This window comes from Eubalaena glacialis, chromosome 4, assembly GCF_028564815.1.
Source record: "Eubalaena glacialis isolate mEubGla1 chromosome 4, mEubGla1.1.hap2.+ XY, whole genome shotgun sequence".
Taxonomy (NCBI): Eukaryota; Metazoa; Chordata; class Mammalia; order Artiodactyla; family Balaenidae; genus Eubalaena; species Eubalaena glacialis.
The window spans coordinates 174,211,631-174,237,785 of NC_083719.1; the positions used below are offsets into that span (position 1 = coordinate 174,211,631).

The 26,155-nt window shown below is 50.7% G+C and overlaps 1 protein-coding gene across 1 annotated transcript; it reads left to right on the forward strand.

The window, feature by feature from the left end:
- Nucleotides 1-2,869: 2,869 nt before the first annotated feature.
- Nucleotides 2,870-20,896, forward strand: IL12RB1 (interleukin 12 receptor subunit beta 1). Its single transcript, XM_061188634.1, has 16 exons — nt 2,870-2,945; nt 3,817-3,879; nt 4,792-4,909; nt 5,356-5,525; nt 7,483-7,622; nt 10,228-10,261; nt 10,736-10,858; nt 11,619-11,701; nt 12,545-12,782; nt 15,360-15,527; nt 16,204-16,341; nt 16,713-16,868; nt 18,254-18,388; nt 19,255-19,402; nt 19,714-19,795; nt 20,531-20,896. The coding sequence occupies exons 1-16, from the start codon at nt 2,885-2,887 to the stop codon at nt 20,894-20,896; spliced, it is 2,223 nt and encodes a 740-aa protein (XP_061044617.1). The 5' UTR covers nt 2,870-2,884.
- The last annotated feature ends 5,259 nt before the right edge of the window (nt 20,897-26,155 follow it).

Consider the following 26,155-nt stretch of genomic DNA (forward strand, 5'->3'; position numbering starts at 1 on the left):
GAAGTCCCCCTATGTATTCTTTTTTAAAAAATTGAATTATAATTGACCTACAACATTATGTTAGTTCCAGATGCACAATATATAGATTTGATATTTCTATATCTTACAAAATGACCACCACTATGTATTCTTTAAAACATCCTCAATTGATCCTCTGGAGGCCTCAGAAAGTCCTGGTTGAGTGAATGAAAAATGTTCTTATTGGTGAAAAATGTCCTTATTAATAAATGTGTTTGTTAAATGAACTCATGGATTTTCTCCTTGCCAACTCCTACTCATCCTTCAAGATCCTCCTTAGATGCCCCTCAGGGGCACCAGGTCTCTTGACCACATGGAGAGAAGCTCAGCCCTTCTCAGGCTAAAGGTCACTACCCGCCCTTCCCACAGAAGGCGGAAGCTGAGGGGGTGGGGAAGTTCTGTGGTTCCTCCCATTACCATTTCCTGTGGAGGGGGGCCTATGACCCTATCCTTCCTGCCTCCCCCTCCCCCCAGTTTGTGCGACATCTGAAAGTGGGACAGCTCTGGGGACATATCCCAGCTGTGCTTCTAGGGCAGCTGGGAGGGCTTCCTGGAGTAGGTGGCAGGCAGGCCAAGAGAGGTGGGTGTACAAAGATTTGGCATGGGGAAGGTGGGCTGCAGTGAACCTCAAGGAGAGCTTCCAACTGTGACCTCAAAAAGGGTAGAAACAACACCTCACAAGTAGCTGGAATCCTACTCACACTCCTGCCATAGCTCCTTGGGAAAAAGCTCTTGGGAAAAAGCCCAGCCCTTCAGCCCAGCACTCAAGGCCCTGGCCCCCCCGACCATCTTCATCTCTCCCATGGAGCCCCAGACCTGCCACGTTCATCTTGGTGTTCCCCAAATCATGTCCCCCGAACTTTTGCCTCTTCTGTCACCTCTGCCGGGAATGCCCTTTAATTCTACAAAGCCAGTTCAAGACCTCCCTACTCTGGGAAGCCCTCCCTGGTCCCCTGCAGGGCCCCCTTAACCTCTGCCCCTCCCTGCACCCAGCCCCTGACCTCAAGGAGCTGGGGGCATCTGTGTCCAGCTCTGCCCCACCCACCTTGATGTTTTTCCAGTGACTGCTCTAACTTTGGGGGGATGGGAAAGAGGTGTGACAAGAGCAGAGGCCACTGAGAGCCCCCAAAGAATGACAAATCATACTGGCTGTCTGGTGGGCAGCAACCCTCTTTTATCCACACTCTAGCCCATTTGCACATGGGGAAGCTGAGGCCTGGGAGGCCCAACTTTTGGGAGGGGGGTTGGTGGGAGGTAGGGAGTAGCCCTGGAGCATGGGCCTTACTCTGGAAGGTGCAAAGCTCAGCCCCACTGTGGGGGGCGCCCTGCCTCAGGGTTTGCATCCATGTTTTCACCTCTAGCTGGGGCCCTGAGTGGTCTGGGTGTCTCTGGACTCAGTTTCTCCATCTGCGAAATGGGGCACCTGAGGTAGGGGTCTCAGGATCATTGAGGGGGGGCCATGGGTTTACCCCTATCTCCAATGGTCCCTTCTATCTTTACGTTTCTCTCCATTTGTGTCTCTGTCTCTCTCTGTCTCTGACCCTCCCCCAGGCCTCAAACCGACTCCGCCCCCTGGCCTGGCCTGGGCCCTGCTGCCTGTGAAGACTGCTCTGTGCAGGGTCACAGGGTCCCCGTCCCCACTGTGCCAGGCCTAGAACACTGCCTCTTTGTTCCGATGGCTCTGACTTCATGGCCTGCTGGGCGCCTGACCCTGGCCAGCCCAACTGCCCCTCAGGACTGGATCTCAGAGAAAGGGCTTCCTCCTGGCCTCTTGGGCCTCAGTTTCCCCAGATGCTTTCCCCCAGGAGAGACCCTTACCCTGTTCTTTGCCCACCTGAGCTCCGAGAACTTTTTTTTAAGGTGAAAATCACATAACATAAAATTAACCATTTTAATATATACAGTTCAGTGACATTTAGAATATTCACTATATGGTACAACAATTACCTCTGTCTAGTTCCAAAACATTTTCAGTACCCCAAAATGCAGCCCCATCCCCATGAATAGTCACGCCCCATTCCCCTCCCCCAGCCCCTGACAACCACTAATCTACCTTCTGTCTCTGTGGATTTGCCTGTTCCAGACATTTCTTATACATAGAATCATACAACATATGGGCTGCTGTGTCTGTCTTTTTTCACTCAGCCTGTTGTTTTGGGGGTTCATCCACTTTGTAGCATGAATCAGCTCTTCTCCATGGACATTTTGGGCCTTTGTTGACAGTGGGGAGAGAGGGTCAGAAACTGAGACCCCCCCCCCGCCCCCCAACCTCTCCACCTCTGGCTGAGAAAAAGACACAGAAAAAAGACAAAGTTGAGTCTAAAGGAAGCAAGGAGACTCTTCCAGACCTGGAACCCAGGGTGCCCTGAGGCTGGAGTTCGGGAAATGGGGAGGTGGACATTTTCGGAGGGCCCAGCCTACAGCAAGCACTTCATAACAATTTATTGGGAGAGTGAACTCTGACGTCTGAAGACCCTGGCCTCCCATTTAGCTCCTAAGTCTCAGAAGTGGGCCAGAGAGGGCTGGAGACCTGGCCAAGGGCACAGAGCCCCAGGCCACCCATGGGGCTCTCACCCAGTGTCCAGCTTCAGTCTGGGGCCAGCAGAGAAGACCCCCCGGACCTGGGGCTCAGGGTCCAGAGCTCGGGTGTGTTTGTGGTCTGAATGAGGCCACCACCCACAGGCTGACTTCCTGGGTTTCTCTTTCAGTTTGACTTGCCCTGGGAGGGGCCATGACACCTAACTTTTTTTTTCTTTTTAGTTTTTCTTGCTAAGCTTTAATGTGTTCCTGGGTGAGGACTGGGTGGCTGGGGCCTCTCCAGCAGCACAGAAGCTCATCTGGGGCTGCCGCCCTCTTCAAGGACCGGATGGGGCAACGGGTGACCAGGCTGGTCCCCCTCCTTCTCCTCCTGCTCCCCCGGCAGGGCAGTGAGTCCCCTACCCTGGAGTCACGGCTCCTCTTGCCGGGGCGGGGGGCTGTGTGTGTGTATGTGGAGAGCTGTGGACCCGGGTCCCAGGGTTGTTTCTGTCTCTGTGCCTCAGTCTTTCCCTTTGTCAAATGTGAGCTGGATAATCATGGATTCTGATGTCAGACTTGGGCATCTCCCCTCTGGTCTTGATTTTGTCTTCTGTGGAGTGGGCTGAAGCTCTGAATCTTTCCCACATCCCAGAGTTTAATGAGAAATAGCTAAGGAAGGGATAAAGACCAAGTATATATATAATATATATATATAAAATATAGTGTTATGTACCCAGTGTATGTAATATACATACTCTCTCTCCATCTTGTGGAATCGAATGGGAAGGGACCCAGCCCCCAGCAGATGACTAGGTTTGGACTCGCATCCCAGCTCTGCTGTTGCATGACCTTGGGCAACTTCTTTGTGCCTCAGTTTCCCTCTCTGTAAACTGGAGATCAGCAAGGTTTCAGGGCTTTTAGAGGTCAGGCAGGGCTGGAGACCAGCAAAAGGGAGAGGTACAGGGGACCCTGGATTGCTTTAGAGGAACGGCCCGAGAGCTGGATGGGTGGGTGGATGGATGGATGGGTGGATGTATGGATAGATGAGGGGGTGGGAGGATGGATGGGTGGGTGGGTGGAAAGATGGATGGCTGAATAGATGAGTGGATGGGTGGATGGACAGATGGATGGATTGATGGATGGATGGATGGATAGAAAGGTGGATGGGTTGGTGGGTGCAAGGATGGGAAAGTGGGCAGGTGCATGGATGGTCACTGGGCAAGCCCCTCTCCCCTGCAGTGAAAGGCTGAGACTGTCATTATCTCTTCATTGCCTTTGCAGCTGAAGCCTGTGGCACCATGGGGTGCTGTTTTCAGGACCCGCCGTATCCGGATGCAGACTCAGGTCTGGGGCAGTTCCCCATCGTGGGAGGAAGGGGTTGTACTGCACTCTGACTGACCCATCCCTAGCAGCCACTCCCTCAGCTCCCTCCTGCCCAGCCAAAGACTGGGGTCTCGGGAGCCCCAACCTGACAGCCTGATGGCCTGTCCTCACCAAACTCAGGTGTCCTGGAGCAGTCACCTCTGTAAGCCTCATCTGCTCCCTAACAGAGTCGCAGGACTGGTGTCTGTGTCCGTCCTGATTGGTCAGCATGTGGGGCTAAGCAGCTGTTAAACATTTTGAAGTTGCTCCGAGGCAAGCATTGCTGGAACATTCGTGCTTGTAACAAACTCACTAATCTACCACTGGGCAAGGCGTTTCATCTATTCTTTTGTTCAAGAAATATTTACCAAGCACGTACTACGTGCAGACACAGTTCTAGACATGAAGGAATCAGCTGCGAGCCCAGCTGTCCTCCTGGGGTCACAGCCTAGTGCAGGAGGTGAACAAGAGGCACACAAATGCATATCCTGCATACAATGACGTGCTATGAACAAAAACAGAGGAGGGTGAGGGATGGAGAGGGAGGGGGCTGCTTCAAATAGCCTAGTGCTTGAGGAGGTGACACAGAAGGAGAAATTGGAATGTCAAGATCTGGGGCAAGGACATTTCAGGCAGAGGGCATAGTACATGCAAAGGTCCTGAGGTAGGAGTGAGCCTGGTGTGTTTGAGGACCAGTGAGGAGGCTGAAGTGGCTGGAGGAGGAGGTGCAAGGGAGATGGCAGGAGACATGCGGGAAGGGCACAGGAAGGTGCTGGAAGTCACAGCGTGTTTAGGCCGAGGTGACACTGGATTGCATAAGTGTCACAAAGATTCCTCTCTGGGGTGTGTCAGTTTGGGGACCCCCCCCACTCTAGTCTGTTCTCAAACCTCCAGGCTTAGCTTCGGGCCCCCGGGACCTAAACTGCTACCGGATACTCAGCAACGCTGGTTATGAATGTTCCTGGGAATATGAGGGCCCTGTAGCTGGGGTCAGCCACTTCCTGAGATGCTGGTGAGGATCCTGCCCTTGCTCCTGACCCCCTGCCTCTACTCTCAGATGTATGACCTCGGCAGTGTCTTTGCCTCTTCCTGGGCCTCAGTTTCTCATGTCAGAAGGGAGGGTTGGGGATCTGTGTTGTGGGGTCAGCATGGGTGGGTATCCAGTTTGGGCGGCAATTAGGATCCCTGTGGTCCTTCCTTCATCCTCACCCTGTGACTTATTCATCCATCTATTCATTTCTTCCTTTTCTCATCCATCTATTCATTTCTTCCTTCTCTCTGTGGCAGCCCATGTTAGGAGATTCTGGGATCCTCTAAATCCCTTAGTCCCATGTTGATCCCTAAGAAGCCCCCAGGCTGGGGAGCGGGAGTAAAAGGGGAAGAAAAGGATACTGGGATGTGATGCACATCATCTGCTGTGGCCGCTGAGACTCAGTACCAACACCCTCCTTCCCACAGCCTCAAGCCTGGGCGCTGTTGCTACTTTGCCGCAGGCTCAGCCACCAAGCTGCAGTTCTCCGACCAGGATGGCATATCCGTGCTCCACGCTGTCACTCTCTGGGTGGAATCCAGGGCTGCCAACTGGACAGAGAAGTCCCCCAACATTACCCTGAACCTCTACAGCTCAGGTCAGCACCCTGTTCTCCTCCTCCCCACTACCACTTCCTCACCCAGAGAAGCCTCTGGTCCCCAAGCCTAGACCTGGGGGAATTCTGAGTCCCTGGCAAGGGGTTGGATACTGCCAGCTGTTTTTACATCCAACACTGTCATGTGACCTGGCAGAGTCTTTCATGGTCCCCTTACTGATCCCCTACTGATGAACGTTTAGGTAGCTTCCAGTTTCTCCTTGATACTGTAATGTGGCCAAGACCCTGCTGGGTCTTATAATTTTTTTTTTTTTTTTTGATGCATTGGGTCGTCATTGCTGTGCACGGGCTTCCTCTAGTTGCAGAGCGTAGGGGCTACTCTTCGTTGCGGTGCTCGGGCTGCTCATTGCGGTGGCTTCTCTTGTTGTGGAGCACGGGCTCTAGGTGCGCAGGCTTGAGTGGTTGCAGCACACGGGCTCAGTAGTTGTGGCTCGCAGGCTCTAGAACACAGGCTCCGTAGTTGTGGCACACGGGCTTAGTTGCTCTGCGGCATGTGGGATCTTCCCGGGCCAGGGATCGGACCCGTGTCCCTTGCATTGGCAGGCGGATTCTTAACCACTGTGCCACCAGGGAAGTCCCCCGTGTTCGGTCTTTAAAATCTGTTTTCACGAATCGATAACATACACTTAGTTTATACTTGTTGAACTGCTACTGTGTGCCATGCTCAGTCATAGGTGACATGGGCAAGGCCAATGGAGGTCACAGCACAGGGCTGGGACAAGGGTGAGATGAATTAGGCACGCTCCTTGGCCACAAAATGTTATGGGGGTGCCAAAAAACCTCAATAGTCATTATAAACCATATCATGATGCAACTTTTCTTTCTGAATATTTATTTATTTATTTATTTGGCTGTGCCGGCTCTTAGTTGTGGCACGCAGGATCTTTGTTGCCACATGAGGGTTCTTTGTTGCAGCATGCGGGATCTTTTAGTTGCGGCATGCGAACTCTTAGTTGCAGCATGCATGTGGGATCTAGTTCCCTGACCAGGGATCGAACCCAGGTCCCCTGAATTGGGAGTGTGGAGTACGGACCACTGGACCATCATGGGAAGTCCCATGATGCAACATTTAAAAAAAATCAATATTAATGCAAAAAAGCCATGACAAATCAAATATCAGATTTCTTTTTTGGCCGCGCTGCATGGTACGCGGGATCTTACTTCCCCGACCAGGGATTGAACCCACACCTCCTGCAGTGGAAGTGCAGAATCCTAACCACTGGACCGCCAGGGAATTCCCCAGAACTTCAAATAAAGACAGGATCTGACCCTGTATTTGTACAACCTTGCCTCACTCTCCTCACCCTAATCCCAACCCTGTCCCTGCCTTCATGGAGCCCAGATTCATGTAGGGTGATGGACAAGGCATGATCATTACACATGATGAGATACTGCTGGGAGGTCAGGGAGGGCTCCAGCTCAAGGATGAAAAAGATCCAGTAGGAATAAAGATGGGGAAGTGTGGATACAGCAAGACAGAGGATACAGCAAGTGCAAAGACCCTGAGCTAGAATCAGGCACAGTATGACCGAGATGCAGAAAGCATGATAGATGTCTCTCCTCAGGCCAGGCTTCTTGAAGTGGGGTTAAAAAGTTAGTAAGATTTCCCTAATAGTCCTTCAGAAAAAAATAGAATCAGTTAATTACCCTCTCATCAGCAATTTACAAAAGTGCCTGTCTCACCACAGCCTTGCCAGCAATGAGTATTAATATTTTAAAGACACCTTTACTAATAGGATCCTGTGTATAAATCTTAACTCTTTGACCCATAAAACCCCAGGCTTAGATGGGACCTGTAGAGGTGTCCCTGATTCAAATTTTGGAAGCTTGGTGGGTTACTCTGGGCCAGGAGGATCATGGGAAGATTTTCCAGAATTTTCAGGACCAACAGCTCACACACATGCCGGCTTCCCCTTCCCACCCCCAACTCTGCTTCCAGTTAAATACGACCCTCCTCCAGGAAACATCAATGTGTCCAGGTCAGCGGGGCAGCTGCTCATGGAGTGGGAGACCCCAGCCCACCAGGATGATGCTGAGGTACAGTTCCGGCACCGGACACCTGGCAGCCCGTGGAAGTTGGTGAGTTTATTCCCCAGATCAGGGGTTTGCACAGGCACAGGGCACCCTCACACCTCTCCCATCAGTTTTGCAATCTCTGTATCTATCACCCTTCCCACTTGGCCTCCACTCTTGACCCATGTTTAGCCTCCGGGTCTCTCTGACATGAAGATCTGATTGTGATCTCCCTTGCTCACACACCCTCCATGGCTCCCCACTACCCTCAGTAAGGCATCCTTATCTTCAGCTGGCCCTAGGTTCCCTCACTTGCCTCATGCTTCCTCTGGCCCCTTTTTGAATGGCCATCATTCTTTGCCCATGCCCTGGATTTCCAGCCTCTTTGCCTTGGTATATGCAGTTCCTTCCACCTGCATGCCCTCCTCTCCACCTGAGCACATGTGAATCCAACCCACCTTCAGGGTCCAGCTCAAGGGCTGCCTCTTCCAGGAAACTACCTTTCCACCATTCCTCCCTCCCTCCCTCTTTTCCTTTTTTTTTTTTTTAGGCCGTGCTGTGTCTTAGTTTAGGCATGCGGGGTCTTAGTTTCCCGACCAGGGACTGTACCCTTGTCCACTGCATTGTGAGCACAGAGTCTTAACTGGACCGCCAGGGAAGTCCCTCCTTTTTTAATTCAGATGTAACTGACATACAAAATTATATTAATTTCAAGTGTACAACATGATTTGATATTTGTATACATTGTGAAATCATCACCACAATAAGTCTGTTTAACGTCCGTCACCACACAGGCATGTTCCAGATTTTGCTTCTTGTAATGAGAACTTTTAAGATCTACTCTCTTAGCAACTTTCAGACAATACAGTTCAGTATTGTTAACTATAGTCATCATGCTGTACATTACATCCCCAGGACTTATTTATTTTATATTGATAACTTTGTACCTTTTGACCACCTTCACGCATTTTGCCCACCCGCTACGCCTCACCTCAGGCAACCACTACTCTGTTCTCTGTATCTATGAGTTTGGTTTTGTGTTCGTTTTAAATTCACTTGTAAGTGAGATCATACAATATTTGTCTTTCTCTGTCAGACTTATTTCACTCAACATAATGCCGTCAAGGACTATCCATGTTGCAAATGGCAGGATTTCCTTCTTTTTATGGCTAAATAATATTCCATTGATACATGTACCACATTTTCTTTATCCATTCATCCATCGATGGACACTAAGATTGCTTTCATCTTGGCTGCTGTAAATAATGCTGCAGTGAACATGAAGGTGCATGTATCTTTTCCAATTAGTGTTTTGCTTTTCTTTGGATAAATACTTAGAAGTGGTATTGCTGGATGATATGGCAGCTCTATTTTTAATATTTTGAGGAACTTGCACTCTGTTTTCCATAGTGGCTGCTGCAATTTACATCCCCACCAACAGTGCACAGGGTTCCCTTTTCTCCACATCCTTGCCAACAATTGTTATCTCTCGTCTTTTTGATGATAACCATTCTGACAGGTGTGAGATGAGATCTCATTGTGGTTTTGATTTGCATTTCCCTGATGATTAGTGATGTTAAACACATTTTCACGTATCTATTGGCCATCTGTATGTCTTCTTTGGACCTTCATTCATTCTTCAGCTACTCTATTCTCCCCTCTGTCCCCTGCAGGCAGGGCAACCCTTGGCTTGCAAGAAACCTCAGCCCTGACCAAGTCCCCAAGGAGTCCCTGGTTTGGGAGAGACAGAGACCCCCCCAGCTTCTGAATTGTGATGTCTCCCCCTCCCTCAGCCTGGGAGCATCTTGAGTCCAGGGAGTTGCCTCAGTTTGGGCCCCATCTTCCCTCCAAATGTTGTGCCCCTCCCTGAGGCTCAGTTTTCCCATCAAGTGAATGGGTTCGGATCAGTCAGAGGCAGGTGACATGGGACTCCTGTTGGGGAGGGACATCTCTTTACTTTTTATCTCCAGCCTCCTAACACACTCTGCAGTGGACCCTCTCAGCCCCCCTTTGCAGATGAGGAAACTGAGGCTCAGGATGTCCAGGGACCTCTCAGCATCAGCCGGGGAGTGTGGGGCTAGCTGGGTCCTAAACTTGCCTCTCCTCATCCATGACACCACAGACAGATAGGTTTTGTCTCTTAAAATATTTTTTTAGGAAGTTATAAAAATATAATTTTGCCTCCTAAAATAATTATTTTATTTTATTTTATTTTTTAATTTTTGGCCTCGACACATAGCTTGTGGGATCTTAGTTCTCTGACCAGGGATTGAACCCGGGCCCCGGAAGTGAAAGTGCCAAGTCCTAACCACTGGACTGCAAGGAAATTCCACCAAATAATTCTTTAAAAAAAAAAAAAAAACTTTTTTATTTTGGAATAATCTTAGATTTTCAGAAAAGTTACAAAGAAGTACATAGAACCTTCACCCAGCTTCCCCACAGGTTAATGGCTTTCATTCCCAAGTCCGTCTGTCACTGGTCCCTTGCAATGAAATAACTCCAGAGTTTATTTGGATTATCACCCACTTTTCCAAGAATGTCCTCTTTCTGTTCTCAGATCCAATCCAGGGTCCCATGTTGCATTTAGCAAAATAATTGTTGAAAATTTCAAAAGAGCTAGAATTTTCAACACCCAAATGTAAAACAATGTATAAATGTGGTCTTGTTTTAGGGCGACTGTGGACGTCAGGATGATGCTGGCTTCGGTGAGAATAATAGTGACAACGACAGCAGTAGCAAGTTAGCATTAATTAGGCACCCACTGTGTGCTAGGCCCAGTGCTAAATTCTCTGTAGGCTTGTTTGCGCCTCCCTGTAGTTCAGTATTGGATTATTCCCATTTCACAGGTGAGGAAACAAAGGCTTGGGCTTGTGAAGCCTTTGGCCAAGTTCACATCCCTAGTAGGTGGCCTTGCTGAGACTTGAACTCCAAACAGTAGAAGAAGTGGGTGATCCTTGAGGCCCCAAGAGCACAGGACCTGGCCTATTCTGGCTGTGTCCCCAGGGTCCGGCACATGATTAGCTCTCAATAAGTGCTTGTACACAGTTGACACTCAATAAGTGCATGTACACAGTTGGAACTTAATATGTGCATGATAGCTAAGTGACCAGTGCCAAGCCCTGGGCGCTCCTGGCTTTGGGACAGCCGCTTTGCTTGATGTTTGATCTGCTTCTCCCCAGAGTCATGCCTCTGCCCCTTGGAGACGGACACGGCCCAGGAATTCCAGCTGCGGCGACGGCTGAGGCCAGGGGTCCGCGGAGGTCCCTGGAGTAGCTGGAGCAGCCCTGTGTGCATCCCCCCCGGTGAGAGCACCCTGGACCACAGGAAGGGAGACAGGCGTTAGAAAGATGGTAGTGGTATTAGAAATAAGGTGGTGAGTGTTAGCAATAAGGTGATGGATGTTAGAAATAAGGCTGCTGAAGAAATTAGGGAAAATTAGTGCAAGGTGGCAGGGCAGTGGGCAAGTTTCACTTTGTAAAATGTGGCAAATCCGTAATAAAAAGAAAACATTTATCAGTCTTTCTCTCCTTCCAATTAGTTTGGTGGGTTTTGTTCTTTGAAAGCCAAACAAGGAGTCGATGGGTGCACGTGGCTGTGTCGTGAAGGCAGATTTTCCCAAATGATACAGGAAGCTGGAGCCAGGGCAGCTCCAGAGTGGAGACGTGGCCCGAGGTGGGGGTGGGAGGGAGAGATGGGGGGATGACTGTCAACATTTGTCCCCCTACCCTTTGAGCTGGAGCTTCCTCCTGCCCACCCAAGTGCGTATCTGCTGGGAAACAACTCCGACGGCTGTTTTCAGATTTTTTTTTTTTAATTGTAGTAAAAAAAGACATAATATAAAATTTGCCTTTTTAACCATTTTTAGCCAGTTGCATTAAGTATATTCACACTGTCGTGGAGTGGATCTCCGTGTTTGTAGATTTTGAAGACTACTTAACAACCCATGGAATCCTGTGTTTCATGGGAGGGAAGGAAAAGGTCCCGGGTCCCCATCCAGGGTCTGCAGGACGTTGTGAGCAAGGGCCCCACCCCCAGTGTCACTGTCTTGCTGTCTCATTGCAGAACCCCCCCCACAGGCCAAGGTGAGGTTCTCTGTGGAGCAGCTCCGCCCAGATGGGAGGAGGCAGGTGACCTTGCATGAGCAGGTAATGGGAACATCGCAGGCCTGTGGGGTGGCCTGAGGACAGAGAGAAGGAGACAAGAGGCTGGAGTGGAAGTGTTTAAAAGGAGGGAGATGAGTTGTGGAGGTGGTAGGGACTGGAAGGACTGTGGGTTGAACTCTGAAGGTAATGGGGAGCCATGGAGGGTGTGTGAGCAGAGGAAGGATATGGCTGGACTCAGGTGTTCACAGGCTCCCTCTGGCAGCCATTGGGGGAGCAGATTTTGGGGCGCTCACGTGGAAGCTGGAAGGCCAGGAGGGGGTTGACTGTGCTGGTCTGGATGGGAGATGATTTTTTTGAAGTCCCCCAAACAACTCATTAAGTACAGTCGAATGAACCCATTTTCCAGAGGAGGAAACTGAGGCACAGAGGGGAAATCCCCTGCCTGAGTCTGGGCAAACTCACCATACATTTCAACCCCTGGCTTCACCATAATTGATTCAGCCAGGTCCCCAGTGGGCTGGCATGATAAAGCTGTAGTGAAGCTCCTTCTCTTCCTAGGTTTCCTATAATTTGAATTCCTTTTCTTAGGAAAAATTTCCAGGCTCGAAGTAACTGGGTCCAAAGACGGAAATATTTTTTTTCTCTGGCTTTCAGTGGGTTTTGCCAAATTATTCCCCCCTCCCCCTAAACCAATGAGCAGTGGATGTGTCAGTTTCCCAGCAGCCTTGCCAGCACTGAGGTTTACTATTTTTTAAAAATTTTCATACACGTCATCAGCTGTGGCCCGTGGATGAGCCTGTGCTCGTGGGCAGCATCCTGATGTCAACCCACGGGGACGACGTGCATGTTCAGGTCCCCACAAACCATCTCTCACACTCACAACAGCTGCCCCAGCTGGAGCTTCCGGAAGGCTGCCGCGGGCCCGACTCGGGCATGGAGGTGACCTACTATGTCCGCCTGCATATGCTGTCCTGCCCGTGTAAGGCCAAGGCCATGAGGACTCTGCGCCTGCGGAAAAAGCTCATCCTCTCGGGTGCCGCCTACGACCTGGTTGTCGTTTCCCGGAATCGCTTTGGCCTCGGTCCCAACCAGATATGGCACATTCCTGCCTACACCCACTCAGGTGCCTTTGGCTGGGCAGTGGGGGGGCCCCTTGGAGCTGAGCACGTACTCTGAGCCTCAGCTAGACTAGGGTGAAGCAAGTGAGGCACAAAAATGTAATGGGGTGTCTAATTTAGGAGAGTGTAAAGTCAGTATTCAAAATGCATAGCATTAAAAAATGCATAGCATTATAGTGTAATAGTTAAAAAAATTCTCACTGGCAAACTGTGGCCCAGGCCAAACACTTGTTTTTGTAAATAAAGTTTTATTGGGACCAGGGCCAAGATCAGGGTGTGGCAAGAAAGGCAGGGTCGTGCAAATACAGGGTTGATCCTGTCTTTATTTAAAATCTAGACATTTTGCTCATTTTATATACATGTATACATATATTAAATATATACATATATTTATACACAATGAAAAAATCAATGGCGATGATGTGGATAAAAGGGAACCTTCATACACTGTTGACAGGAATGTAAATTGGTGCAGTCATTATGGAAAACAGTATGGAGATTCCTCAGAAAATTAAGACTAGAACTACCATATGATCCAGCAATTCCACTTCTGGGTATTTATCCAAAGAAAAAGAAAACATAATTGGAAAAGATATATGCACCCCTATGTTCATTGCAGCGTTATTCACAATAGCCAAGATGTGGAAACAACCTAAGTGCCCATCAATGGATGAATGGATAAAAAAGATGTGGTGCATGTACACAATGAAATACTACTCAGCCATAAAAAAGAATGAAATGTTGCCATTTGCAACAACATGCGTGGACCTTGATGATATTATGCTTAGTGAAACAATTCAGCTGGAGAAAGACAAATACCCTATGATTTCACTCAGATGTGGAATATAAAAACCAACCAACCAAACAAACAAACAAACAACTGAATAAATAAATGGACAAACCAAAACTAATACATAGATATAGAGAACAGATTAGTGGTTACCAGAGGGGAAGAGGCAGGGGGAGGGGAGGGGTAAAGGGGATCAACTGTATGGTGACAGATGGAAACTAAACTTTTCATGGTGAGCACACAGTAGGGTATTCAGAAGTCCAAATATAATGTTGTACACATGAAACATTTTTATTATTATAATATTATAAACCAGTGTTACCTCAAAAAAATAAATCTAAAATTTAAAAATTAAGATTTATATGTATGTATATAAACATATGTACTTTATTGAGGTAAAGTTCACATATCAAAATGAACCATTTTAACAAGTACAATTTGGTGCATTAATTACATTCACAATGTTGTGCAACTATCACCTCTGTCTAGTTCCAGAACCTTTTCATCACGCCCAAAAGGAGACCCTGTCCCCCTTAGCAGTCACTCCCCATCCCCCTCCCCCAGCCCCTGACAATCACCGATCTGCTTTCTGTCTCTGTGGATTTGCCTGCTCTGGACATTTCATAGAAATTAATCATATACTATGTCACCTTTTGTGTCTGGCTTCTTTCACTCAGCCTGATGTCTTCAAGATTCATCCACATTGTAGCGTGCATCAGTGCTTCATTCCTTTTTATGGCTGAGTAATATTCCATTGTGTGGATGGGCCACATTTTGTTTATCTGTTTTTCCACTGACGGACATTTGAGCTGTTTCCATTGTTTGGCAACCGTGAATAGTACTCAGTACATATTTTTAGGTTCATTTTGATTTTTTAAAAAATATTGCATTAGAAGAGTGTTATCTTGGTGATTGAGTTCTTTGGCGCCTCCTTAATTTCATGCCCGAGATTAGTGCCCTGCTCGCTTCACCTTAGTCCTGATCTTGCTGAGCACCCAGCTGGTCTGTTATGATCATGCCCATTTCAGAGATGAGATGACTGAGGCTCAGACAGATGAAGCCACTTGCCAGGGTGGCACAGCAGCAAGTTGGTCAGCTCCTGGTCTGGTTTGGGCCATGGCCTTGCTATGTGACCTTGGGCTGGTGGCTCTCCGGCTTCGAGCCTCAGTTTTTATATCATCATTGGGATGATCATGGTCCCACTTTGTGGGAAAGTGGCGCCCGTAAAATGCTCGGCACTGGCCTGGCGTATACAGTCGGAACTCAATAAATGATAGTTATTGTCCTTAGAATTGGAAGCAGTACCCACCTCTCAGGTTGGTACAGGTGCCCTTGCTGTAGGGAGTGGGAGAGATGAGCCCAGGGGGCTGAGTGGGTCTGTCCTTGGGGCTCCGAGCTCTGGTCCAGCCGGGAGGCTCCTCCTCCACCACAGCCACCCACCGCTGGGCAAGGTGGGTGGTGGGTGGCCAGGCATCTGCTGGACCAGGAGATGCCCACTAGCCTGACAGGGTAGTAGTGGCAGCATAGGGTGCACTGATTGCGGGCATCCTGGCAGGGAACCCACAGTCAGGCTGGGGGAGGACTCGATTCATTCAAACAGCCCTTGCTGTCCCCTCTGTGCTCAGCCCCCATCCTGGCAGCCCTCAGCGTAGGGAGACAGAGCCAGATACAGACACTCCTGGCCCTGGGGGGTTAGAGCTTGTCAAGAGTGTGGGATGGGGCTATAGGAGCCTTGGGCTGTGGGGGGAGCATGAGGCAGCTATTCTGATGTGCCTCCCTTGTCTTCTTCCAGAACCAGGGGTTCTGAATATCAGTACCGGAGCCAACAGGACCACCATGCATTGGCCAGCCCGAGCCCAGGGCATGACGTACTGCATTGAGTGGCAGCCCCAGGGCCAGGACGAGAGCCTTGCCACCTGCACCCTGACGGCACCCCAGGACCGGGACCCTGCTGGAATGGGTACCGTAATATCGGTTGCCCTGCATCCTCCATTAGAGCTCCTGGTCAGCTCAAACCTACAGGCATCATCCATGTGGGGTGTCTGAGGCCCAGAGAGGTCTTGCCACTTGCTCAATGTTACACAGAGGTGGGGACAGGCCAAGACAGACCCTCCCACTCATGCAGGTCTGGAGCTTCCTGCTGGGATCCTGGGGTGTCAGGGCTCAGCCCTGGGAAGGTTGCACCCCAGCGGGTAATAAGTCTCACGTCCCAGGGTGTTTGTTAAACATTCACCCGTGCCAGGAAAGGTGGCAGCTAGCAAGATGCAGGTGGCAAATTAATGAGGCCTCTGGAGGGAAAGGGAGGGTGCCAAATGGCCCAAGCAGCCTCTCACTCTCTGACACGGTCTTGGCCGGGGCCCCAGGAAGCCTCGGCCTCAGCCTGGCCCTCAAAGAGCTCCCAGCCAGGGGAGACAGAGCTGGATGCAGACACCCCGGTGCCATAGAGTAGGAGCTGTGCTGGACGGGGTGGGGACGGGTTGGGAAGGGGCATGAGGACGGAATCCTGGAGGAGGGGACATTGGTGCAAGGGCTTTGAAGCATGGGTAGGAGTGCTCTAAGAGTTCCTGGCAGATGGCACAGGTGCGGAGGTGGGGACACAATCTATTTACTGGTCTGGCCCTCGCTAATCTTTCTAGCAACGCACAGCTTGAGCCAAGGATCTGGGGCAATGTGGCAGAAGGAGTGTTACCGCATCACTATCTTTGCCTCTGCACACCCGGAGAAGCCCACCTCGTGGTCCACCGTCTTGTCCACCTACCACTTTGGAGGCAATGGTGAGTGGCCCAAACCTGCAGGGTGGTCTCCCCAGGGGACTCGGCAGTGTCCTTGGGTACCAGGAAGGGGGACTACCATTTAGAGGCACCTACTGCATATCAGGCCCTGGCCAGAAGCCAGACACATAGAAGTCAGCTCAGTCAACTCTTAAGATACCCCGAGAGGCATTGCCCCATTTTATAGTAAGAAAACTGAGGCTCAGAGAGGGGAAGTGATGACACCAAGAGTGGTGGAACTGGGATACAAACCCAGACCCAGCTGACTCTGTGGCCAAGGTTCCCTGGGTCTCCGGACAGTAGCAGGCTGGGCAGGCAGGAAGTACTCAACCAGCACCCTTGGAGCTGACCGTGGTAAAGGATGTTGGTTGCAGCCTCAGAGGCCGGGATCCCACAACGTGTGTCTGTAAAGAAACTCAGCCAGGATTCAGTGTCTGTGGACTGGACACCATCTCTGCTGAGCACCTGCCCCGGCGTCTTGAAGGAGTACGTTGTGCGCTGCCAGGATGAGGCCAGCAACCAAGTATCCGGTAGGTGAGGCAGCACAGGCCTGGCTGGGGGAGGAAGGGCTCTGGGCTTGAGTTCTGCCTTGCTGTGTGACCCTGGGCACCTCACTGTCCATCTCTGGGCCTTGGTTTTCACACCCATGGAACAATAGAGTTGGACTCAAGGGTCTTGACTGGCCCTTTAGATGGCAACTCCCATGGAGCGGGGATGACTGTCTCCATTCCACAGATGGGGAAACTGAGGCCTGGAGAGGGATTCACCTGCCCAAAGGTTAAACAAGCTTGGATTTGAGCTCCGTTAGGTGCCCCTTCCTGCCCCATAGGAGGGAAGGAAATGAGGATGTACAGGGCAGGTCTCACGAGGGCTGGAACTTCTTGTCATTTCCCACATTGGGAGCCTCACCCTCCCCACTGGGTAACATAGCCTTGCGAGAATACAGCCTTGCCCATCCACCTCCTGCAGCAACAGGCCAGGCTGCCAAGACCATGGGTTTATATCCTGCCTTCCCTCCTCGAGCCCAGCACAGGGGCGGGAGAGAGGGGAGGGGGGGAGGAGGGGGAGGGGGGTGGAACGGGGGCTGCTCCGGCATCAGACATAGACATTCTGCCATCAGCTTGGTCACCCTCCGTTGTTTAGAGGGGATAAATGAGGCCAAATGGGAGTCGGTGACTTGTTCACAGTGGCACAGCTGGAAGCAGCCCATTTGCTGAAAACCAGTTTGCCAAAAGTCAAATTGCTGAAGATTTATGCACCAAATGCCCATTTGGCGAAATGTACCAACTTCCCTGAAATTTCTTTTGAAGAATATTCCTCTTGAATATTTACAATGAATATGGATTTAGGGTTCTAGGAGTTTTTCTTCTGTATGACAGCCAACAACTGTATTCTCATTTTAGAGAATTTTATGGGGTGCTTTATTTTTTAAAAGTCATCCAATTCCACAGACACTTGCTGAGATCCTACTTTGTGCTGAGGTGCTTGGGACACTCGGGGAACAACTTAGACAAAGTTAACCCTGACCTTGTCCCTAAAGATAGGAAAGAGGTGAGGGAGGAAACCATGTAGTTATCTGGCGAAAGGGTGAACCAGGCCAGGGAAACAGCCAGTGCAAAGACCCTGAGGTTTGGGATTGAACCTGGTGCCTTTTAGGGAGCTCTGACAAGAAGGCAGATGCGGCTGGAATGGAGTGGGCTAGGAGCGAGTGAAGGGCAAATTGGTCAGAATTTGAGAAAAAACAGCATTATTCACTGAATATTTTGATGAAGAATATTTTCCAAATAAGCTTGATGTGAATGGGTGCATTCAGGGAAGATTATTCAGCAAAATGTCTGTGAGCCCCCACTCCCACCCCCAGGGTGGAGCCCAGAGTAAAGGGGGTTTAGGGACCCACGCTGCCTCCCGCACACAGAGCTGTCAGTGAAAGCCACAGAGACCCAGATGACCCTCCGGGGCCTGCGGGCTGCCACAGCTTACAAGGTGCAGGTTCGAGCAGACACAGCCAAGTGGCGGGGTGCCTGGAGCCACCCCCTGCGCTTCACTGTCGGTGAGTGAGGGGGCGGGCCTGGGTACTTACCCAGAATGCACTGCCCCATCCCACATGTCGGCAAGCAGTCCCGCCCTGACCCTCCATCCTTCCATGGCTCCCCATGCATCCCTCTCAGGAGAAAGTCGCAGGCTGACCTGCTCCCAACTCCTTCACCTCCGCTGCAGCTTCCCCTCATGAACCTTTTCTCACACTGCCTTTCCCTTGCAGGCCTCTCTGTCTGGAATGTTTGGTCTCCTTGTCAAACACCTATTCATCCTTCAAAACTCAGCCCAAAAGCTCTCTCCTCGAGGAAGCCTTCCAGGCTTCCTTCTGGGCACCCCCCCACTGCCCCTCCTTCCTGGCCTGACGCCTTGGGAGTGGGTGGGGGTGTCTGTGTGGGCTCTGCCTCCCCCAGCCTTGGGGCTTCTGGGGAGAGGAAGGGAGCAGGGGGGCTATTTATTGAGTGAATGAATGAATATGAATGAATGAGTATCTCATCACAAACATAAGGAGGTGGGCTCCGTTGTCTTGGGGTGTGTGGCAGTGAGAGATTTGGAGACCAAATGATCCCTGTTTCTGCCACGGTCCCTGCCTGTTGTCCTTGTTGTGAAATGTGGTCCCAAGAGAACCAGTGAGTCAGACTGGGTGTGCGGTGTGCTGGTCTGGGTCCGGGGGAGCAACCACACAGGCCCTACCTGCAGGCTCTTGGAGCTACAGTGTCCTGAGCACTTATTGTGTGCCAGGGCTTTATCCTGTAGTCACAGGGCAGGCGGGGTCCCACTTCACAGAGGAGGAAACTGAGGCACAGAGGGATTCACAGTATGCCAGGGTCAGCAGTGAGTTGATGGAGGGCCCGCCCCTCCCACTCCCTCCTCAATGAGAAGCAGGAGGTGGCTCTCCCCCAGCCCAAGCTCTTCTGCTTCCAGAAGTCCAGGTTTCTGAGTTGTCCAATTTGTCCATCTTCCTCACATCTTTGGGGAGCTTCGTGAGCATCCTTCTCCTGGGAATCTTTGGGTACCTCGGCTTGAACAGGTAACTTGCACCCCCTCCCCCGAGATGATCTGTAATAGCGATAGTAAGAATAGTAATAACTGCTCACCCCAAGTAGGTGTTTATGTCCACTTTCGAGATGAGGAAATTGAGGCCCAGATAGTCAGGCCCAGGCATCCAGCAGTGGGGACAGTGCTGGGATTTCAATCCGGGTCTGTCAGTCTCCCGTACCCCTGACCCCTTAGCCACATCCTCACTCCCCTTATTATAACCTAATGGAGATGAAAAAAATGTCAGAACAATTAAAAAGTAAGAACGAACAGAAGCACTGACCAGTTCTCCTCCCTCCCCAGGGCTGTAAGGCACCTGTGCCCACCCCTGCCCACACCTTGTGCCAGCACTGCCGTCGAGTTCTCTGGCAGCCAGGGGAAGGAGGTAAGGGCCCCCTTTCTAATTCCAGGTCTTGTTTATTGGGTCCATATCTGGACCAGGGCTCTGAAGAGTAATGGCCATGCATTAACTCATTTTACTTTCCCCCAACCCACTGGTGCAAGGACTCCAAAATCCTGCCCAATTTTATAGACAGGCAAATAGAAACCCAAAGGGGAACCTCGTGTGGGTCATTTACTAGTAGCAGAAACAGAACTGAAGTGACTTCCACAAAGGAACCTGATGGAAAAAAATTCCAGGGTGGTGGGCTTCAGGCATGGCTGGATCCAGGAACTAGGAATCCATCTCTTTGTGGTGCTGTCCTCCCTGCAGGCTTCTATCTCAGGCAGGCTCAGCCTTCCCCCTGTGAAATCAGGGTATCCATTTTTCCCATTAACTGGAGCAGAATTCTGGGACATCACCGATTGGCCCAGCTTGGGTCATATGCCCATCCCTTAGCCTATCACTAGAACCAGGGGGTAGGAGTGTTCTGATTGGCTGGGCCAGGATCACATGCCGATGGCAAGAGCTGGCGTGGGGCTACTGCCCTGCCCAACCACATCAACTAAGAGAGAAGGGGCAATTTTCCAAAGAGAAATGGGGGGCCCTTCCAACTGATCCTTGAATTGGTCTCGGGTTTTAGAGAATTAAGCCAGAAGGGACCTGGTCCACTCCATCCTTGGATGAGTGGATGAGAAATAGGGCCCTGCCCACAGCCTTGACCCCACCGTCCCTCTCCAGGTTTGGCAGTGGACCAGCCCAGCAGACTTCCCGGAGGAGGTGTCCCAGCAAGAGGCCCTGGTGGTGAACATATCCTGGGACAAAGGAGAGCGAGCTGACATGGACACAGCTGGGCTTCTCAAGGAGAAGATGGAGCTGCCTCTGGGTGCCCCTGAGCCAGCCCTGGACACGGAGCTGCCCTTGAAGGACAGGAAATGGGTGAAGGGATGCCCTGAGGCTGGGACTCTGGGGCCTGGCCGGCAGGACAGTCTGGAAGACAGCCCTGCCCAGGCAGCTGGACTCCCGCTGCTCCTGGGAGACCTAAGGCAGACCCCCAAATTCTGTTCCCAGGGAGAAACAGAAACATCTGCCTCCTCTTACAGATAGGAAGACCAATGATCGCAATCACGACAGCTGGTTATTAAGTGCTTATTGCATACCCAGCCTGTTCTTTCCAGACACGTGATGCCCTGAATCCCCATAACCGCCTTGAGGTACATGGCTGTCTTATTAACCTATTTCAAAAAGCCTCAGTGAGGTTCAGAGAGGGCGAGTGGCTGGCCTGTGGCCACACAACACAGGCAGGAGTCTAACCCAGGCGGAGTGACTCAGACCCCATCCCCACTGCCCAGGCTCTGGCGTCAGTGTCCCCCACCAACACCCACTCTGTCCAGCACTGGTTGCCACATGTCCTGTGGTGGGAACCCTAGAAACCGCCATGAAATGGGAGCTGCTACTCAGGGCCAGGGCCTGGCATCCATGGAGCAGGGCGCTGTTGGCCTGTTGGGGGTGTGTGGGATAGACTGGAGGGGGGCCCAAAGGGTCTCAGGCTGATCCCAGGGTCTTGGGCTGGGCATCCTGTCCCAGAAGCATTGGATGGGGAATCTGGGCGCAGAGTTCCTGGCTGCATTGCAGGGTCTCCAGGCTTGGAGGATCTAGGTGTGAGGAAAAGAATGGGGGCTCTAAGCATTCTGAGGGGGGCATTGGCCCTCCCTGGCCTCAGACTCTTCCCCTGTAAAATGGGGGTGAAAAAATAAAATAAAATAAAAATAAAAAGGAAATGCGGCTGCTGCTGTCACTATGGCTCATTACAAAGCCACCCATCAGTTCTGGAGGTAGTTGGAGAAGTCGGGGGTGCTGGACACACTGACCAAGGTATTGGTAGTCTTATATGAAGAACCAGAGAAACCTAATAGTGCTTTGGATTTTTTAAAACATTGCTTAGGAGCTGCTACCCTAGAAAATCTAGAAATAGAGCTGCTTCGCCTAGAATTGGCAGAAATGGAAGAGAAATATGAAGCTATTGTAGAAGAAAATAAAAAACTGAAAACAAAGGAGAAAGTTCAGTAAACTTATGGTGGAGAGGAAGAAAATACCTTACTATAAGCCACAACATCTTTGGGAAGATGTAGATTATTGCATATCAAGTATCTGTGCAGTACAGTTATGAATGAGATTTAAATTTTAGTTTCCCAGTAATTTTAAAGGTTTATATAAAAAGAGTTTTCATTAGGTTTGATTGTATTAAATATTAAAAATCACTGAGTGGTTTAAAAAGATAGGACTGGGACTTCCCTGGTGGCTCAGTGGATAAGAATCTGCCTGCCAATGCAGGGGACAGGGGTTCCATCCCTGGTCCGGGAAGATCCCACATGCCCCGGAGCAACTAAGCCCGTGCGCCACAACTACTGAGCGCACACGCCTAGAGCCCGTGCTCTGCAACAAGAGAAGCCACCTCAAGGAGAAGCCCGCGCACCCCAACGAAGAGTAGCCCCCACTTGCCACAACTAGAGAAAGCCCGCACGCATCAATGAAGACCCAATGCAGCCAAAAATAAATAAAATTAAATCTTAAAAAAAAAGGACTTTAATATAAACTTACTGATTCAGTAATTAAATTGAACGTAATAGTTAACTTGTTTTGTTGTTAAGTTTTTTACCCAATTTAGAATAAAATTCACCTAAACTCCAAAAATTAATTAATTAATTAAATGGGGGTGATAATAATGACCTCACAGAGCTGCTGGGTGGGGGGGGGGGACGGGTGTCTGAGGCTTAATAAATGTGTATCTTTCCCCTGACTAAAGCCTGAATGTCCTGCTCAAAATCCCCCAATAGGAGCCTGAGAATTAATTTATTCATTCCACACATTTATTAATCTCTCCCTCTGGGTGGCCCCAGGAGAACCCAATCTGGGGGAGACAGAGCTAGATGATCACTTGGAACTCTGCAAAGTTAGGACTGGGAGGCGGGGGTGGGGGTGGTGGACCAGCCCAAGGGGCACTGGGGCTGAGACCGCTAATAACAGGAGCCTTGGTTGTCCCCCAGCCCCGCCCCTCTGCCCAGGGCTCAGGCCGGGACCTGGGGTTCTTCCCTGGTCCTAACACCCAACGCCCCGCAGCAGGACCCGTGCCCCCCAGACACACCTTGAATCTGCCCGCTTCCCGTACCCTCGCCACGCGACCTCCCCTCATTCTATTTTTTAAAAAATAAATTTATTTATTTATTTATTTTTGGCTGCGTTGGGTCTTCATTGCTGCGCACGGGCTTTCTCTAGTTGGGGCGACCCGGGGCTACTCTTCGTTGCGATGCGCGGGCTTCTCATTGCGGTGGCTTCTCTTTGTTGCGGAGCATGAGCTCTAGGCACGTGGACTTTAGTCTTTGTGGCACGTGGGCTTCAGTCTTTGTGGCACGTGGGCTTCAGTCGTTGTGGCACGTGGGCTGAGTAGTTGTGGCTCGTGGGCTCTAGAGCGCAGGCTCAGTAGTTGTGGCACACAGGCTTAGTTTCTCAGCAGCATGTGGGATCCCGGACCCGGGCTCAAACCTTCGTGCCCTTCATTGGCAGGCGGATTCTTAAGCACTGCGCCACCAGGGAAGTCCTCTCCTCATTCTTAAACCAGTTGGTTCTGATTCCCCGCATGGCCACCAGGTGGCAGCAGCGGCGCGTGTCTCCCAGGCCCAGTCCGCCCAGCCCCCTCCCGCCTCCCAGGGAGTTTCCAAAACAGACTTTTCCGGTTTTAAACGAGGGCGGGGGTGGAAATTAAAACCCAGTACCGCTGAATTTTGTGGCAAAAGGAGGTGGGACCTCTGGGAGAGGGAGGTCTGGCAGCCGGTAGGGCCGGGAATCGAGAGGTCCAGGCCCCTCCCCTTTGGGGGTCTTCTGTTTCCCCATCTATGCATCTAGATGGGGAAACAGGAGACTTGGTCCGAGTGCTCCAGCTACAGTGCTGCTTACTGTTCTGCGAATGTTCCCTCCCTTGCATTTGCCACCTCGCAGCTTTTGCTCAAGCGCCCTCTGCTAGATATGCCCTCCCTTGAGGATCAACCCTCCTTATTCCTTAGCGCTGGGCTCCAGCCTGAGGAAGAGGCCTGGACAGTGGCAGAACCAAGTGGACAGGAAGGAGAGGATGCTGGGTCAGCAGCCTCATGAGAAAGACCAGACTGACCTGACCCCCAGGGGCTCAGAGCTACCCACCTCAAGTCCAGCATCTCCCCCATCCCCAACACACATACACAGCAGAACCTCCAGGCAGCTAAATGCCCCCATGCTGGCCATCCCATTCTTGGGCCCATGGGTAGCACACGACCCAGTTATGTGGTCTTGGAGTTGGCAAACTCACCCCCTGGGTCCAAGGGGTAGGAGTTTGGTGTTTATTGAGCACCACCAGAAATTCTTGCTGAAATGAATGGGAAAAATGAACACCCTGCTTCCACCGGGGGAAGGCTGAGCCTGTCCGGAAGAGAAGCTTGCGGGGAGGACAGCAACACAGAGAGATAGAGTCCTAGTTCCTGGATCCAGCCATGCCTGAAGCCCACCACTCTGGTTCTCTTTTTGTTAAAGCCACGTTGAGTTCTGTTTCTGCTGCTAGCAAATTACCCACAGGAGGGTCATTTTCTGGGCCTCTACTTGTCCATCTCTATAAAAGGAAGGGGTTCAGGGCACTGGCTTAAGGGCCCTACCTCAATGGGTTGGACAACCTTACTTAGCAGAACACTGGTCCAGTGTTTATTGAGCGCTTGCTGTATACTCATTATTCTGGTGCTCCCCTGAGTGTTGATCTCTCAGCTCCTCCCAGCAGCTCCAGGAATCAAGACTGGGGTAGACCCCCTTTCACAGCTTCATTCCTTCATTGATTCAGGAAATCAGTGTTGAGCACCTACTGTATACCAATTCCTGTCCCAAACAGGTCAGAATTGGTCCAGGCATGAGGGGTTCCTGATTGGGTAGGGAAGGCAGATGTTAATCTAATCATCACAAAGAGAGTTATAATAAACCTGGGAGAGTGACAAGTGAAAGTGTGAGGAACAGGAGTGAGGGAGGGCTTCCTGGAAGAGGTGGTGCTAGGGCCCAATGGTGAAGAGAGGCCAGAACAGCAAGAGCAAAGGCCCTGTGGCAGAAGTGGTCGGTGGGGAGTAGGTGAGGGGGGCGGATAGAAGTCACAGCCTCCAGGGGCTTGGGGACCTAAGAGTTTTATTCCTAAGTTGGTGAGGGGTGGGGGTGGACGTTCTGGAGCAGAAGAGTTAGAGACCTGATTTGTGAGTTGTTCAAAGATTCTTCCTGCTGCAGTTCAGCCCAGAACAGATGACTCAGCCTGTCTGGCCTCAGTGTTCCAGTCTGTAAAATGGGTAAGGTGGCTTCTCCAGAGCACTTGACCCCACTCTCAACTTCCTCTCCTTTGAGTCTTTCTCTCTTGAGAAAGAGACTCATCCCACCATGAGTCAGGATGCATGTTTCCATCAGGGGGACAGGCTGCCTCAGTTTACCTCCCCAGATACCTGCCTCTTCTGTCTCTCCAGCAGCCTCTGGGTGGTTTGGTCACAAAGACGTGTTGTCTCCGCCTCTTCCCTTGAACCAGGATGGGGCTGGGGTATCAGGGGCCTCTGGGGACAGTGGCTGCAGGAGATGACACAGAACAGGCCTGGCCTAGCTTCTTACGCATCACAGCCTGCACCCCGCAGATCCCAGGCCCTTGGCCTGAACTGAAATGCTCTTCCCCCAACTGTGCACCTTTGCCCATTCCTACTTTTTTTTTTTTTTTAAGGCTATGTTTGCATACCACACTATTCACCCTTTTAAAGTGAACAATTCAGTGGCATTTAGTACATTTACAACGTTGTGCAACCATCATTACTATCTAGTTCCAGAACATTTCCATCATCCCAAAAGAGACCCCAGCACCATGAGCAGTCACTCCCATTCCCCCTCCCCCAGCCCCAGGCAACCACTGATCTGCTTTCTGTCTCTATGGATCTGCCTGTTCTGGACATCTCATATAAATGGGATCATGTAACAGGTGGCCTTTTGTGTCTGTTCTTTTGTAGAAGAAACTCACCTTGATGTTCTTGATGTTTGAGGTTAATCCATGTTGTAGCGCATATCGAAACTTCATTCCTTTTTTTTATTGCTGCACTGCGCGGCTTGCAGGGTCTTAGTTCCCAGACCAGGAATTGAACCCAGGCCCTACCAGTGAAAACGCTGAGTCCTAACCACTGGACCACCAGGGAATTCCCACTTCATTCCTTTTTATGGCTGAGTAATATTCCATTGTATGGATGGACTGCATTTTGTTTATCCATTCATCTATTGATGGACATTTGGGCTATTTCCACCTTTTGGCGATTGTGACTAGTGCTGCTATGAACATTG